This window comes from Arachis duranensis, chromosome 8 (genome assembly GCF_000817695.3).
Source record: "Arachis duranensis cultivar V14167 chromosome 8, aradu.V14167.gnm2.J7QH, whole genome shotgun sequence".
Classification (NCBI taxonomy): Eukaryota; Viridiplantae; Streptophyta; class Magnoliopsida; order Fabales; family Fabaceae; genus Arachis; species Arachis duranensis.
Window position 1 is genome coordinate 43,719,484 of NC_029779.3, and position 15,230 is coordinate 43,734,713.

General features: G+C 34.2%; 2 protein-coding genes across 3 annotated transcripts; one reads left to right on the plus strand and one right to left on the minus strand.

Moving 5' to 3' along the window:
- The first annotated feature begins 270 nt into the window (after positions 1–270).
- Positions 271–7,618, plus strand: LOC107462979 (TMV resistance protein N). Its single transcript, XM_016081667.3, has 5 exons — positions 271–802; positions 3,402–4,500; positions 4,607–4,882; positions 5,037–5,840; positions 5,938–7,618. Exons 1-5 carry the CDS (start codon positions 357–359, stop codon positions 7,402–7,404), a joined length of 4,092 nt encoding a protein of 1,363 aa, XP_015937153.1. The 5' UTR covers positions 271–356; the 3' UTR covers positions 7,405–7,618.
- A 1,122-nt stretch (positions 7,619–8,740) lies between these two features.
- LOC107462978 (TMV resistance protein N) lies at positions 8,741–15,076 on the minus strand. 2 transcript variants are annotated; one of them, XM_052252773.1, is made up of 6 exons: positions 14,463–15,076; positions 12,143–13,241; positions 11,743–12,018; positions 11,153–11,564; positions 10,776–11,014; positions 8,741–10,660 (listed from the first exon to the last, which is right to left on the minus strand). In XM_052252773.1, exons 1-6 carry the CDS (start codon positions 14,921–14,923, stop codon positions 8,822–8,824), a joined length of 4,326 nt encoding a protein of 1,441 aa, XP_052108733.1. In that variant the 5' UTR covers positions 14,924–15,076; the 3' UTR covers positions 8,741–8,821. The 2 variants fall into 2 exon arrangements, with proteins under 2 accessions (XP_052108733.1, XP_020985389.1); XM_021129730.2 differs by having other exon boundaries at positions 10,776–11,564.
- Between the last annotated feature and the right edge of the window lie 154 nt (positions 15,077–15,230).

Consider the following 15,230-nt stretch of genomic DNA (forward strand, 5'->3'; position numbering starts at 1 on the left):
GATCATTTTGAAATTTGAAGTTTTTTATTTTGGACGAGAAGAAGAATAATAATGAATAATCGGTGACTTTCGTTTCCCAGTTAATTATGTCAACTTTTTAAATAATTTGTTGGTGTGAATACAATCTAGCTTCTTTGATTTAATTGCCCCATTGAAGACCCAGTGGTAATGTGGCACCAAGTTTCTTTCATTTAAATTTATGTGTATATATATAGTTGCAACCGTGGATGCATTGCCTCAGATATATTCCAAATTTCCAATACCAAATAATAATTAAATTAAGCAAACATTTGCAATTGCAAAACCTAATAACGTTTTCTTCCTCAAACTCAGTACCAAACTACTTCGAATTTGCGATGGCAAATCATGACGTATTTCTGAGTTTTAGAGGAGAAACCCGCTACCGATTCACGGATCATCTGTATGGTGCTTTGCGGCAAAATGGAATCCAGACGTTCAGAGATAATGAAAATCTGAGGGTAGGGGATGAACTGGAACCTATTCTTATGAAGGCAATCGAAAATTGCAAAATGGCAGTAGTGGTGCTTTGTGAGGACTACGCATCTTCGACATGGTGCCTTCGTGAGCTAGTCAAGATCATTGACTGCCATGAAAAGCAAGGGAAGCAGGTTCTGCCAATTATTTACAAAGTGAATCCTTCAAATGTGTGGGATCAGAAGGGTTGCTATGAGACAGCCATGGCTAAACATGAGAGCAGGGAAGACCCTCAGAAGGTCAAAACATGGCGATTAGCTTTGTCCAAAGTACAAAAGCTAGGATGGGTGCACTACACGGACGACATGTAAGTTCATTACGTTCATTTTTTCTTTAAAATAAGTGCAGAAATTTATTTGCTCTATAAGTTAAATTAGTGCATATTAGTTTCAATTTATTAATTATAATATAAAAAAATACAATATAAAGTGATAGTTAATTTTTTGGGAACCAAAATAATACTTATCTTTAAACTATTAAAATGTTTAACAAATGATTAAGTACGATTTAAACATAAACAGGGATGGACTTACCGGTCGGGGGGTGGTGTGTGGAGGTCTCGCTCCCAACTTTTTTAAGAAAGGATTAATAGTAAGAAGTTATTCGGTACGATTTAATTTTTTAAAAATTTATTTAGTATTTAGTCTAATATAAATAAAAGTTCAGCTTAATCTAAATATTAATAATTTTTAATATCTAAAAAATAAATGATAATATTAAAAAAATCTAAAAAAGATATTATTACTAATATTTTTTAATTAAATAAAAAATTTCAAATCTCATAAAGTAATTTTTTTCTTTTTATGATCGTCTTTTTTTATTCATTTGGTATTAATTTTCTCTGTTTCAACTACTACAACTAAAAGATCTTTTTCAATTATGAATATTGTAAAAAATAACTCAAAAATAAAATGAAAGATGAATTTCTTGCTAATTGTCTTTTAATTATATTGAAAAGAAAATTGTTGAAAAATTTGACACAAATTCTATTATCGTTGAATTTTATGATACGAAAAATCGACCACTTCGTTAGTAAAAAGTACACACATATTTTTTGTACTTTAAAATATATTCTCTATTGATATATTTTTATAATATACATCAATACAATTTAAATTTAAACTAGAATGAGACTCGCAGCGATGAGCGGGGCGATAAATTAATAATAGTATATAATAAATATTAAAAATTGTTATGCTTTTTGAATTAAATTAAATATGTGCAAAGTATAGTTAAATTTAAAAGACATTTTATTTAAAATAATTTGTAATACAAAAGATTTGGATGTTGGAATTGTACAAAATGACATTTTTATTTAATAGTTTGATTTTGGCATTTATTTTAAACTTTTAGTTGATGAACTTCTAGATGCGTGTTGAATTTGTATGATTTTTTTTCTTTTTAAACTTTTGATGGGTATGAGATCTTCGTATGATGATATTAACATTGGAGAAATTGGTTCCTATAATCAATGATGTCTTAAATAATTTAAATTAGAAATAAAAATGATGTCTTAAATAGGTAGGTTCAATATTTTTTGTTGGAACAAATGTCTTGGCAACCGTGTATCGTTAAAAAAATAAAAACTTTCATTGACATTAAAATCATTTACTTTGACTTCAAATATAAGTATGAGATTACACAAATTTTTCAATTGGGATGGTGCTTCAATGTCATACTCTTTTGGAGTGTCATTAGATTTGAAGCAGTTGTGTCCAACAATTTTTTGCTTCGTCATCAAATATTACAAAAGTTATTGTAGCACTTTGATTGAAACCTTTAATTGAATTCTGAACCTAAAATAAGTATTGTGTTAGTAAAAAAATTGATTACATTTATTTTTTTAACTTGTTGAAAAAGGAACAATGAATAGCATATTGAAAGAAGTATAATTTTAACGATATTAAAATACAATTATATATAAAGTATTATAAAATAATATAAAAAGTATAAAAAAATAATTAAAGTATTTTTTCGTAAATTCAATTTAAAAATACAATAAATATATTTGTTTTGTACGTTTTCATCTAATATAATCATTTCTAAGTAAAGAGGTTCTTCTTCATTTGTGAGTGTTAATGTTTTCCATAGACAAACTACGCGAACTTTGATAAACCAATTGTCTATTTGTTTGGTGATATTGTTCAAAGAATGATGTTCCATTGAATAAATTTGAGATGTGTCCTTCGGAAATAAATTTCTTGTGCTTAATTTCATGTTATTTGAAGGAATAGTGATAATAGACTTATATAAATAGTTTAAATAGTATGAAATTCGAATATTTGTAATGTAGAATTTATTACGATTAATAATATTATTATAATATTTATAAAAATTAATAAATTAATTATTGGATTATAAATTTATTATTTTGTTTATAAGTTATAACGGTTAGATATAATAAATATAGGAACATGAATTCAATGTCTTTTTTAATTTTTTTTTGTTGATTTAGAAATAATAATTAATTTGGTAAAAATTTAGTAGTTAATTCTAAAATTTTGTCAAATGTTGTTGACATCGCATTAGTAGGAAGAGTAACATGTCTTAAAAATAATGTTGATAAACTTATTCATCTATTCTTATATATTAAGAATAGACAGATAGGTGGCAGTTCAGGATGAATGTGAATTTATGTTTTTCAATTTAAGGGATCAATTTGATCATTTACAATAATTAGGAATTTAACTGATGCCCGTTGGAAATTTTAGGAATCAAATTAGACATTATTTCTAATATTAACTATGATGATTTAATCAAATTTCTCCAATAATCATAAAACATGTCAGAAAGAGATGATAGATCCTTGTCAAGAGAGAAAATTGGGCAGAATCTATCATATATATATGGTGCAACATTGCTATAAGTAAACAAAGTATGAAATGAAAAACATCATGTTTGTGCAGGAATCAACCGGAGTTTATCAAGGTTATTGTTAGAGACACCGCTGGCAGATTACCGTTGCCTGAACCAACTGATTATGTAGTTGGACTGGATACTCGCTGTGAAGAAGTAAAATCACGGCTAGATATTGAGTCTAATGAAAATGTTTGCATGTTGGGAGTTTATGGACCCGGTGGAATAGGCAAAACCACATTGGCCAAATATCTGTTCGACAAGATCAAGCGCCAGTTCGAAGCATCATGTTTTCTCGGTAATGTCAGAGAAAAATCTGAAAGTCGTGAAAGTTTAGAAAGTCTGCAAAAGTCACTTTTAGATGACATGGGTGAGGAGACAATAACTGAGTTTGGAAGTGTATTTAAGGGAGGATCTGAAATCAAACGAAGGCTTCGCCACAAAAGAGTACTTCTAGTTCTTGATGATGTTAATTCAATAACGCAACTGGAATCACTGGCTGGAGGGCATGATTGGTTTGGTTCAGGCAGCAGAATCATTATAACAACAAGGGATACTGACATGGTAGACAAGCATATGATGGGTGATGTTGTCACCAAGAAATACAAGATGGAGGAGCTAAATGATGATGATTCCTTGGAACTCTTTTGTTGGCATGCTTTCAACAGCAAGGAGCCTGCAGAGAACTTTGAAAATGTTTCAAGAAATGCAATAAGTTATGCAAAGGGCTTTCCACTTGCTTTAGAAGTAATAGGCTCCCATTTAGGGGGTTTTGAAAGTGTGGATAGCTGGGAAGAGGAACTGGACAAGTATAGAATTGATCCAAGTATTCAAGGAGTACTTGAAAGAAGCTACAATAGCTTGTATGAACTTGACCGGAAAACTTTCTTGGACATTGCTTGTTTCTTCAAAGGAGAGAAATGGGAGTATGTTAAAAGGGTATTGAAAGCTTGTGACTTCTATCCAGTTGTTCGAGTGTTCATCAGTAAATGTCTCATCACTGTAAATCAAAATGGCTGCTTGGAAATGCATGATCTAGTGCAAGACATGGGTAAAGAGATTGTAATGAGCGACTCGCCAACAAACCCTGGTGACCGTAGCAGATTATGGTCTCATAAAGACATTCTTCAGGTTCTCCAAGATGACACAGTAAGAAATTCAATGAACCCCCTGTCAGTTACCCGATTTTATACACCTACAGATGTTAAAATACTTAAGTAATTGTTGTTAATTTTTTTCTGCATGTGTTTTATAGGGAAGTAGTTCAATTGAAGGAATAATGCTTCAGCCCGCTACCCATGAACAAGTAGATCATTGGATTACTACTGCTTTTGACAAGATGGAGAACCTTAGAATTCTAATTGTTCGGAATACAATATTTTCAACTGCGCCAAGTCGTCTTCCAAATAGTTTGCGACTATTGGAGTGGAAAGGATATCCATCAGAGTCATTCCCACTTGATTTTCATCCCAACAGAATTGTTGACCTCAAGCTACCTCACAGTGTTCTTAAATTGGAAAAGTCATTTCAGGTACACACCTCTCTAATTTGCACACTAAGGCACTTGTTAAGGAATTAGTAACATAAACGTGGGTCTTTTCTGAATTCTTTGTTAAAGCAAGCATTGAATAAAACTTAGTATCATTGAACATGATGATGATCAATTTGTCCATCTTTCATTGCAGATATTTGAGGATTTGACATTTATCAATCTCTCCCAGTGTCAGTCCATTACACAAATTCCCAATGTGTCTGGAGCAAAAAGCTTGAGAGTCTTCATACTAGACAGATGCCATAAGTTGGTAAAGTTCGATGAATCTGTTGGGTTTCTGCCAAATCTTGTGTACTTAAGTGCCTCAGAATGCAGGGTGCTTCGTAGTTTTGTGCCAAGAATGTATTTGCCATCTCTTGAAGTGCTTTCATTTTACTTTTGTAAGAAACTTCAGAACTTCCCAGATGTCATGCAAAAGATGGATAAGCCCTTAAAGATTTACTTGGCAAATACTGCTATCAAAGAGTTCCCAGATTCCATTGGTAATCTTATAGGGCTTGAGCATATAGACATTTCAATATGCAGAGGACTCAAAGATCTACCAAGTAGCTTCTTCAAGTTGCCGAAACTTTTCACATTAACCATGGAGGGATGTTATCATCTTAGAAGATCATTTAAGAGGTTCAAAGAGAGCCATTCCACATTAGATGACTGCCCAAATATAAAGAGACTGAACTTCACTGGTGCCAATCTATCAGATGAAGATCTTCATCCAACTATTCAGGTTCTTCAAAAGCTGGAAGACGTCAATGTATCACACAATGATTTTGTATCCCTCCCAAATTGCATCGAACGATCTGTGCACATAAAATGTCTTGATGTTAGTTATTGTAAGAATCTTAAGACAATTCCAGAACTGCCATCCAGCATTCAAAAAGTAGATGCAAGATATTGCTTATCCTTAACTTCAGAGTCCTCAACCGAACTGTGGTCTAAGGTATCTTTCCACTCCCCATAACCTATTCAGATGAATTTTTCAATGTGCAGTTCCTTTTAGACTGATTATTGGTTATATTTGTCTTCTGATATTACAGGTCTTACTAGAGACCGAAAGAATTCAAATTGTGATGCCAAAAAAGGAGATTCCCAATTTGTTTGACTGCGATTCCAGTGAAGGTATTCCTCTGTTTTGGGCTCGCAGAAAGTTCCCTGTTGTTGCTTTAGCATTCATGTTTGGGAGATCCACTGTGAGCAACAGTGTTGCTGAGACAAGGACTGACATCCTGGGTTTCTTCCCTCAAATTGGTTCATCCTTGTCCTTCATTGTTCGCCTTCACTTGTTCATTGGTGGCAAACAAATATTTCCGAAGGATTCCAAATATTTCAGTGTTGGGGAAGATCATGTGCTACTTTTTGATCTACGAGCTTTGTTCAGTGACGAAGAGTGGCATGATCTTGATGCGTATCTTGGAGTTGGAGACGATGGTTGGAAAGCCATTCAGGTTCAATGTGAATCACCATTAAGTCTCAGTCATTGGGGTGTGTATGTGTATAAGCAAGACACAAACTCGGCTGATATTCAATTCAAGAATCCCAATCCCAAATCTCCGTTGTCCGACTTGGTTCCAAAAAGAAGTCCGCATGAACCCCAGGAAAGTATGATGAGACAAGTGGCAGAAAATTTGAATCCAAGAGAATTACTTGGTGACTATTTGCCTCTTGTGGAGTTAACAGAAGTTCCCTCTTTTACATCGGCATTGCTGAGATCGTTGAGGACTGGTAAGGCTGAAGCAACAAGGCCGGAATCTTCGGCCTATGGTGCAAGCTTAAAGCAGGAACATGAAGAATCTAATTGGAATGTTTCGAGGGTGATGGACATGATAAAGGATGATGTGCCTACACATATTGCTGATGCATACTCTAATGAAATACGAGAAGGACGGCGATTTGTAGAAGAACTGATGAGGGCACGCATGGAATTGTTGAAGGAAAAGGGACAAGAGAGGATGGATATTGATATGGCAATCGTTTTAGAGCAACCGCGGTCTGGAAGACCTCCGTCCCGTCGTTATTGGGGAAGGCTGCACATAAAGTATGAAGAGATAACCGCGAAAGCAATTGTGAGGAAGACAACCCAACTAGCATGGCGAGATTGGAATCCCGGCCGTACAACAACAAAAGAGAAGGCAACCGCTGTTCTCTTGAAATGTACGGGGCAAGGGGAATCGTCAGAAGAAGAAAATAATGATCCTGTGTTGGAAGAATTATTAAGCCAGATAGAGGAAGATGCTATGCGCTTCAATACGTCATATGGGAAGATGAAGGCATGTATTATCTTAACTGACGATGCTTATGCTCTCATTTCTGAAGAATATGTACCGGAGTTCATGCTTATCAGAGGAAAAGAAAATGCAGAAATAAAAGGGATGTCACAATGGGGAGCGTTAGAATTGTTGATATATGGATTTATGAGAGCATCAGGAGAAAATACGTTTGGATCGGTAGAGTCCGAACCTCGCTTCGAGAAGACACCTTACGGGAAAATAAGGGTGGAGAACTAAGCCCAGTGCAGAAGCGAGATGATGTGCAAGCTTCAAAGCTCACATAATATGCTTCAGGTACTTGCTTGGTGCATTTGAATACGAGTATTTCTGTTTTGGAGCATTATTTCTGTACTTATATCAGCTGTTGTCTTATTCGCTGGTTATATATAATAAGTGTGTATGTTTTGTGTTGTTATTGTTCTTGTGTTGTGAGTTTCTTTTATGGGAGTCATTTCAGATAAAGAGGCTTAAATTATTATTTTTTTAAAAATGTTAAAAAGATATTTTTTAATAATTAAAATTTTGGTTCACCAATTTTTTAGTCAAACTTATTTGTTCGGTCTAATTTTAACAAAAATAATACAATTTAATCGATTACATGTGTTAAATTTTAATTATTAAAAAAAATATTTTAAGTATCTTTATATGAGTGACTCCCTTTATATTTATATATACTTTCATCTATCTTATTTGGATATGTTTTTCTATGTCTATATAAATACAAATTTTTAAAGTTTGCATTATTCGTTTTTTTTTAATGATATTTTAGTTGATTGAATGTATATTATTAACAAAAATTTGGAATTAAGAATAATCTAAAAACAATATTATTAAAAAAATCTCTAATTAACTCAACATAAAATCTTACATATATAGAAAAATAAGAATGACCCTAAGATAAAACCCTAAAGGGACACATGATGAAAAAGAACAACTCCAGTATTATTGTTCAATTGTAAATCTTAATTATTATTATTGGTATTGCAAATTTGGAAACTACATCCGATCGAGGCAATGTGCGTGCGTGATTGCAACTATACATACAACTAAGGCAATGTGCATGTATATATATGAAAAAGTCTATGCAGCAACCTCTAATTAGATGTTAGTATAAAAGAATTGACAATACATTCAACTGGAGTCTAATCTAGTTACTTGGAACATATATAATTCTGTTGAAAAATTAAAATTAGATATATAGAACAAGTACATATATAAATAGTGCATTGTATGTTTTAAGGATAAATTACACTCACAACGGAGATTTAATTTATCAAAATTATACTGATTACTCCTCTATTTGACCAATATATACTCAAATTTCTCTTATTCTGTCATTAAATTGAAAGGGGATTAAAAAGAAGTTATACAAAGTCAGTTTTAATCTTACAATTTGATCTCTATGTGTAGATAACTCATAGATATAGAAGAATGATCATAAAGCTCTTTTTCTTTTAATTAACATTGTTATAAATGGCATTTTGTCATTTTAGTTAAATCAAACGCAATAAGAAACAAAAACATTAATATACAGATGATAAAACATATATGTGTATATATACAATAATTTGTAAGTTAAATTAACACCAAGATGTCTAAGTGTATTGTGTTAGACAAATGTAATGCAGGGTAAATGAAAAATACACCAACTTACTTAGACCATCCCAAGTACCACAGACCAAATTTCCAAAAAAAGGAACCTTAGACAATAGAAAATAAAATATAAAACAAGACAGAGCAAAATTAAATGAAAATGCATAAAAAAAACCATGATAATAAAAGTAAATAAAAAAACAAAAATAAACATAAAAGACCGTAAAAGAACCAAAAGAACCAAAACAGTAAAACAAAAAGTAAAAGACAAAGCCCGTACAAAAAACAAAAAAGCAGAATAAAGAAACCGTAAAAGAAAATAAAAAAATAAAAAAAAGGACCTTCTAAAGTACCTTGGAATCTGGATACGCCACAGCTTATTATGCTGCATTCGATTATTATCATGAGTGTCTTGATCTTCGTGTGCCACTCTAATTGTCCCATAAGAGGTCTTCTTAGTACTAGCTCCAGGAATCATGAGCTTTCTCCAACCAAACAATGATCTTCGCATTCTTGATCTGAACATGTCACATAATGCCAATTCTAACCTTCCCCATTCTGACATGACTTCATTTTCCATATTTTCATGTGCTCTCATGTACGTTGCTTCCAGCAAATATTCATCAGAAACTGCTCGTAGTTCATTAGTATAAGTAATAGATGCCTTCAATTTACCATATGACTTGTTACATTCCATGGCATCTTTCTCTATCTGCCTCAATAATTCTTCCAATACAGGATCATCAATGGATTCTTCCTTCTGCGACGATTCCCCCCATATGGATGGAATCTCGCATTTCAATAGAAGAATGGGAATCATCCTTCTATTGTGTGCTTTGGCGCGTTCTTCAATTCTCCATGATTCTTGGAATGCCCTCCTCATCACTGCTTTGAATGTTGGATCATCTGCATGTTTTAAATCTATTCTTCCCCAATAACGACGAGTTGGAGGTCCAAAAATATGGTATTCCTCTAAAGCAATCATCATACCAATATTCAACGTGTCGCAGTCTTTCTCCATCATAAATTGTGCACGTGCCTTAATAAACTCTTCTGCGAATTCTTGTACAGCTTGTATTTGACCAGGGTTTGAATCAGCAATATCTTTTGGCACATTCTCCTTCATCAACTCTATTAACCGCAACACGTCCCAATTAGATTCTTCTGATTCTTTCTTCAAACTTGCCCCATAGTTAGATGACGAAGAAGCTTCGTTAGCCTTAGCCATCTTGTACGACCTCACCAATGCCTTTGTAAAACTCATACTATCTTCTTCTAGATCAACAAGAGACAAATGCTCATTGTCAAATGTTTCTGTTGGATTCAAATTATCTATCACTTGTCCAATTCTTTGCCGAGTTTGTTGTGGACTTCTTTCTAGAACTAAGTCGCTTGACAATTTGTGGTTGGGAAGATGCTTGAAATAAATATCATCCATGTTTGTCTCTCCCTTGTAAACATAAACTCCCCAATGATTCAGAGTTAAGGTTGATTCACATACAACATGAATGGCTTTCCAATCATCTCCAATATATGCATCAAGATCATGCCACTCTTTGTCACTGAACAAGGTTCGAAGATCGAAAAGTAACACATGATCTTCCCCAACATTGAAATATTTGGACTTCTCCGGAAATATTTGTTGGCCTTCTATAAACAAGTTGAGACCAACAGTGTAGGATTTGGATGAAGCAATTTGAGGCCAGAAGTCTAGAGCCTTCATCAATGTCTCATCAATATCATTGCCAGTGGCTCTCCCAAACATGAATGCTAAAGCAACAACAGGAAACTTTCGCCGAGCCCAAAACAGAGGAATATCTTTGCTGCAATTGTAGTCAAGCCAATTGGGAATCTCCTTTTTTGGCATCACAACTTCAATTCTTTTAGTCTCTTGTAAAATCTGCCAATCAGATAAAATTAATTGTAAAATGAATTTCAGCTATTAAAAGGGAAAAAAAAAAGAATTCAATTGACTCCTATAGTCATCAAATCTTCCATATATGCATGTAAGATACCTTGGACAATGGCATGGTTGAGGACCCTGGAGTTAAGGATAGGCAATATCTTGCATCTACTTTTTGAATGCTTGATGGAAGTTCTGGAATTATCATAAGATTATTACAATAACTCACGTCAAGAATTTTCAAGTGCAAAAATCCTTCAATGCATTTTGGGAGGGATGAAAAACAATTATTTGATACATTGATGCCTTCCAACTTCTGATGAACATGAAGAATTGGATGAAGATCTTCATCTGAAAGATTAGCACCACTGAAATTCAGTCTCCTTATATTTGGACTGCTGTGTCCTTTGAACCTTTTAAATGATCTTCCAAGCAGAGAACATCCATCTATTGTCAATGTGAAAAGTTTGGGCAACATCAAGAAGCTACCTGGTAGGTACCGGAGTCTTTTGGATTTAGAGATGTCTATATGCTCGAGCCCTGTAAGATTACCAATGGAATTTGGGAACTCCTCGATTGCAGAATTTACCAAGTTAATCTTTAATGGTTTGTCCATCTCTTGCATGATTTCTGGAAAGCTTTGGAGACTTTTACAAAAGTAAAATGAAAGCACTTCAAGAGACGGCAAATACATTTCTGGTACAAAATGTTTGAGCTTACTGCATTGCGAAGCACTCAAATATACAAGGTTTGGCATAAATCCAATGGATTCATCAAATCCTACCAGTTTATTGCATTTGTCAAGTGTGAGGACTCTCAGGCTTTTAGCTCCAGACATATCCGGGATGTGTGTAACGGATTGACATTGGGAGAGGTTGATAAATGTCAAATCCTCAAATACCTGCAAAACGGAGATGCATAAATTGTTCATCAGCATGTTCAATTATAGTATTATTAAGTTTTATAAATACAATTTGAAGCCATTAAAAATTAATATAAGATATTGTGAAAGTTTATTTACTTAGTGTACCCTTAAATGACTCATTCAGAAATAAATAGGGAAGGAGAGAAGTGTGCACCTGAAATGGCCTTTCCAATTTAAGAGCACTGTGAGGTAGCTTGAGATCAACAATTCTGTGGGGATGAAAATCTAGTGGGAATGACTCTGATGGATACCCTTTCCACTCTAGTAGTCGTAAACTATTTGGAAGATGACTTGGTGCTGTTGAAAATACTGTATTCCGAACAATTAGAATTCTGAGTTTCTCCATCTTGTCAAAGGCAGTATTAATCCAATAATTTACTTCTTCAAGTGTAGAAGGGTGAAGCATTATTCCTTCAATTGAGCTACTTCCCTATAAAACACAAGCAAAGGATCAAGACTTAGTACTAGATTGCCACTGTTAAAGCATAACAAATTAAGTCTTTTAAAGTAAACTTATTTCTCTAAAAAAATACAGTAGTGATGAAACTTCTTACTGTGTCATCTTTGAGTACTTGAAGAATGTCTTTATGAGACCATAATCTGCTGCGTTCACCCGGGTTTGTTGGCGACTCATTCATTACAATCTCTTTGCCCATGTCTTGTACTAGATCATGCATATCCAAGCAACCACTCTGATTTACAGTAATTAAACATTTACTAATGAACACTCGAACAATTGGATAGAAGTCACAAGCTTTCAATACCCTTTTAACATAATCCCATTTCTCTCCTTTGAAGAAACAAGCAATGTCCAAGAAAGTTTTCTGATCAAGTTCATACAAGCTATTGTAGCTTATTTCAAGTACTCCTTGAATACTTGGATCAATTCTATACTTGTGCAGTTCCTCTTCCCAGCTATCCACACTTGTAAAACCCCCTAAGTGGGAGCCTATTACTTCTAAAGCCAGCGGAAAGCCCTTTGCATATCTTATTGCATTTCTTGAAACATTTTTAAAGTTCTCTGCAGGCTCCTTCCTGTTGAAAGCATGCCAAGAAAAGAGTTCCAAGGAATCATCATCATTTAGCTCCTCCATCTTGTATTTCTTGGTAACAACATCACCCATCACATGCTTGTCTACCACATCAGTATCCCTTGTTGTTATAATGATTCTGCTCCCCGAACCAAACCAATCATGCCCTCCAGCCAGTGATTCCAATTGTGTTATTGAATTAACATCATCAAGAACTAGAAGTACTCTTTTGTGGCGAAGCCTCCGTTTGATTTCATATCCTCCCTTAAATTCACTGCCAAGGTCAGTTATTGTCTCCTCACCCATGTCATATAAAACTGTCTTTTGCAGACTTTCTAAGCTTCCGCGACTTTCAGATTTTTCTCTGACATTACCAAGAAAACATGAAGCTTCAAACTGCCGCTTGATCTTGTCGAATAGACATCTGGCCAATGTGGTTTTGCCTATTCCACCAGGTCCATAAATTCCCAACATGCAAATATTTTCATTAGACTCAATATTTAGCACTGATTTTACTTGTTCACAGCAAGTATCGAGTCCAACTACATGCTGGATTGGTTCAGGCAACGGTAATCTGTCAGCAGTGTCTCTAACAATATTCTTGATAAACTCCGGTTCATACCTGCACAAACATTATGTTTTTCATACTTTAATTACGAATGTTATATGAACCAACTTTATATATAGCATACACTTTTCTATTAAAAAATTAACATCAGTTTCTTCATGTTTAGGGAGGGTTGCATCAAAGTATTGCAGTTTATTCTTTGACCTAAGGGCCTCATTGTTTTGGCCCAACAATGATAATTGGAAGGGTTTGAAGTTACATTTACTATCGAAACTCCAGGATTCTCACCTGGATGCAGGTAATGGGATTATTTGCGTTTAAATTCACACTAAGATTGCCTGCAGAAGATTGATTCATCCTATTCTGTAAGTTCAGAAAATTCGAGAGCTGGTTCAAAAGTTTCGCAAGATCCTCGATGTCAATTGGAGTAAAGATGTTCTCTATGTGATCCTGGATCCTACAATTGTTCCTCATTCGCCATAGTTGGGCTGAACTGGGAACCTTCAGCAACAATCTATTCTTTCTACTTAGCCCACTAGGATTCTCATTACTGATACAATTTCCACTCTCACCGCACCATGTGAAAACCTCGGGCTTTGAGGAGGTTGCAAAGAAGATGCAGACAGAGATTGTATGAGAGGAGAGACAGAAAAATAGCTCATGTGATTGAAGATTACTTGCTGAAGAATAAAGGAGAATCTCAAACTGATACTTATTACAGATTACAATAGTTATACATGAGCTGAAAATTACTCTTAACCCTGATTAACTGTAACTACTTCCTAACTCATCACTAGCAACTTTCTAACTATATTAAGTTAACGGTTATCCAACTAAACTACTCTAACATGTGTCTTCAACTCTTAATTATAGAACTACTTTTATAACAAGATAACTCATACATCTTTATAACTAATGAAAAAGTTCTGAGTAAGAAATTCATCTACAGTAAAATTAAAAGTACAAAAATGGTTAATTTTCATATATATACTGTTTTATAGAACTATTTTACACTAAATTGATCCAATCATATACTAAAGTACAGAAAAAAATAGTTGAATAATAAAAATACTATTATTATCTATATGCAACAACCTCAAGTTAGATGTCAGTATAAAAGAATTGACAACACATTTAAACTAGAATCTAATCTACTTACTTGAAGCATATATGATTCTGTTGAAAAATTAAAATTAGATAGAACAAGTATATCAACAGTGCGTGGTTCTGAAAAAGAAAACAAAAGAAGGCAAGAAATGAATGTAATCAACTTACGTGTTCTCCGTGCAATGCAGCCATTTTATTAGCTTTAGCGTGTTTACTTTGGACAAAGCTAATCGCCATGCTTTGACCTTCTCAGAGTCTTTTCCATATCTATCCTCATGTTTAGCCATGGCTGTCTCATAGGAACCCTTCTGTTCCCACACATCTGAAGGTTTCATTCTGTAAATAATTGGCAGAACCTGCTTCCCTTGCTTTTCGTGACAGTCAACGATCTTGACCAACTCATCAAGGCACCACGTCGAAGATGCGTAGTTCTCACACAGCACCACTATTGCCATTTTGCAATTCTCGATTGCGTTCATAAGAACAGGTCTCAGTTCATCCCCTACCCTCAGATTCTCGTCATCTCTGAACGTGTCGATTCCATTTCGCCGCAAAGCATGATAGAGATGATCCGTGAATCGGTAGCGTGTTCCTCCTCTAAAACTCAGAAATACATCATCATTTGCCATCACAAATTCACAGTAGTTTGGTACTGAGTTTGAGGAAGAAAATGTTATTGGGTTTTGCAATTGCAAATGTTTGCTTAATTATTATTTGGTATTGGAATGTATCTGAGGCAATGAGCCAAATCAAAGGAGCTAAATTGGATTCACACCAACAAATTATTTAAAATGTTGACTTAACTGGGAAAGTAACGAACTTTTTTTTTTTTAAATATTGGATTTGTAGTCTCACCAAGATGAGACAGCGAACGAGTTTAACGCCGTTAAGGGAGTGGTTACTGACGGCAGGAAAACGGCGTCGCCGTTTTGTCGC

Bases quoted from the DNA above. Each gene is read 5' to 3' on its own strand.
- LOC107462978 (XM_021129730.2), bottom strand. From the start codon at position 14,923: ATGGCAAATGATGATGTATTTCTGAGTTTTAGAGGAGGAACACGCTAC. The intron at 13,242-14,462 runs GTAAGTTGATTA...ATGTTTGTGCAG, and splicing joins CTGCATTGCACGGAGAACAC to GTATGAACCGGAGTTTATCA. The intron at 10,661-10,775 runs GTATCTTACATG...TCTGATTGGCAG, and splicing joins CAACCATGCCATTGTCCAAG to ATTTTACAAGAGACTAAAAG.
- LOC107462979 (XM_016081667.3), top strand. From the start codon at position 357: ATGGCAAATCATGACGTATTTCTGAGTTTTAGAGGAGAAACCCGCTAC. The intron at 4,501-4,606 runs GTAAGAAATTCA...TGTGTTTTATAG, and splicing joins AGGTTCTCCAAGATGACACA to GGAAGTAGTTCAATTGAAGG. The intron at 4,883-5,036 runs GTACACACCTCT...CTTTCATTGCAG, and splicing joins AATTGGAAAAGTCATTTCAG to ATATTTGAGGATTTGACATT.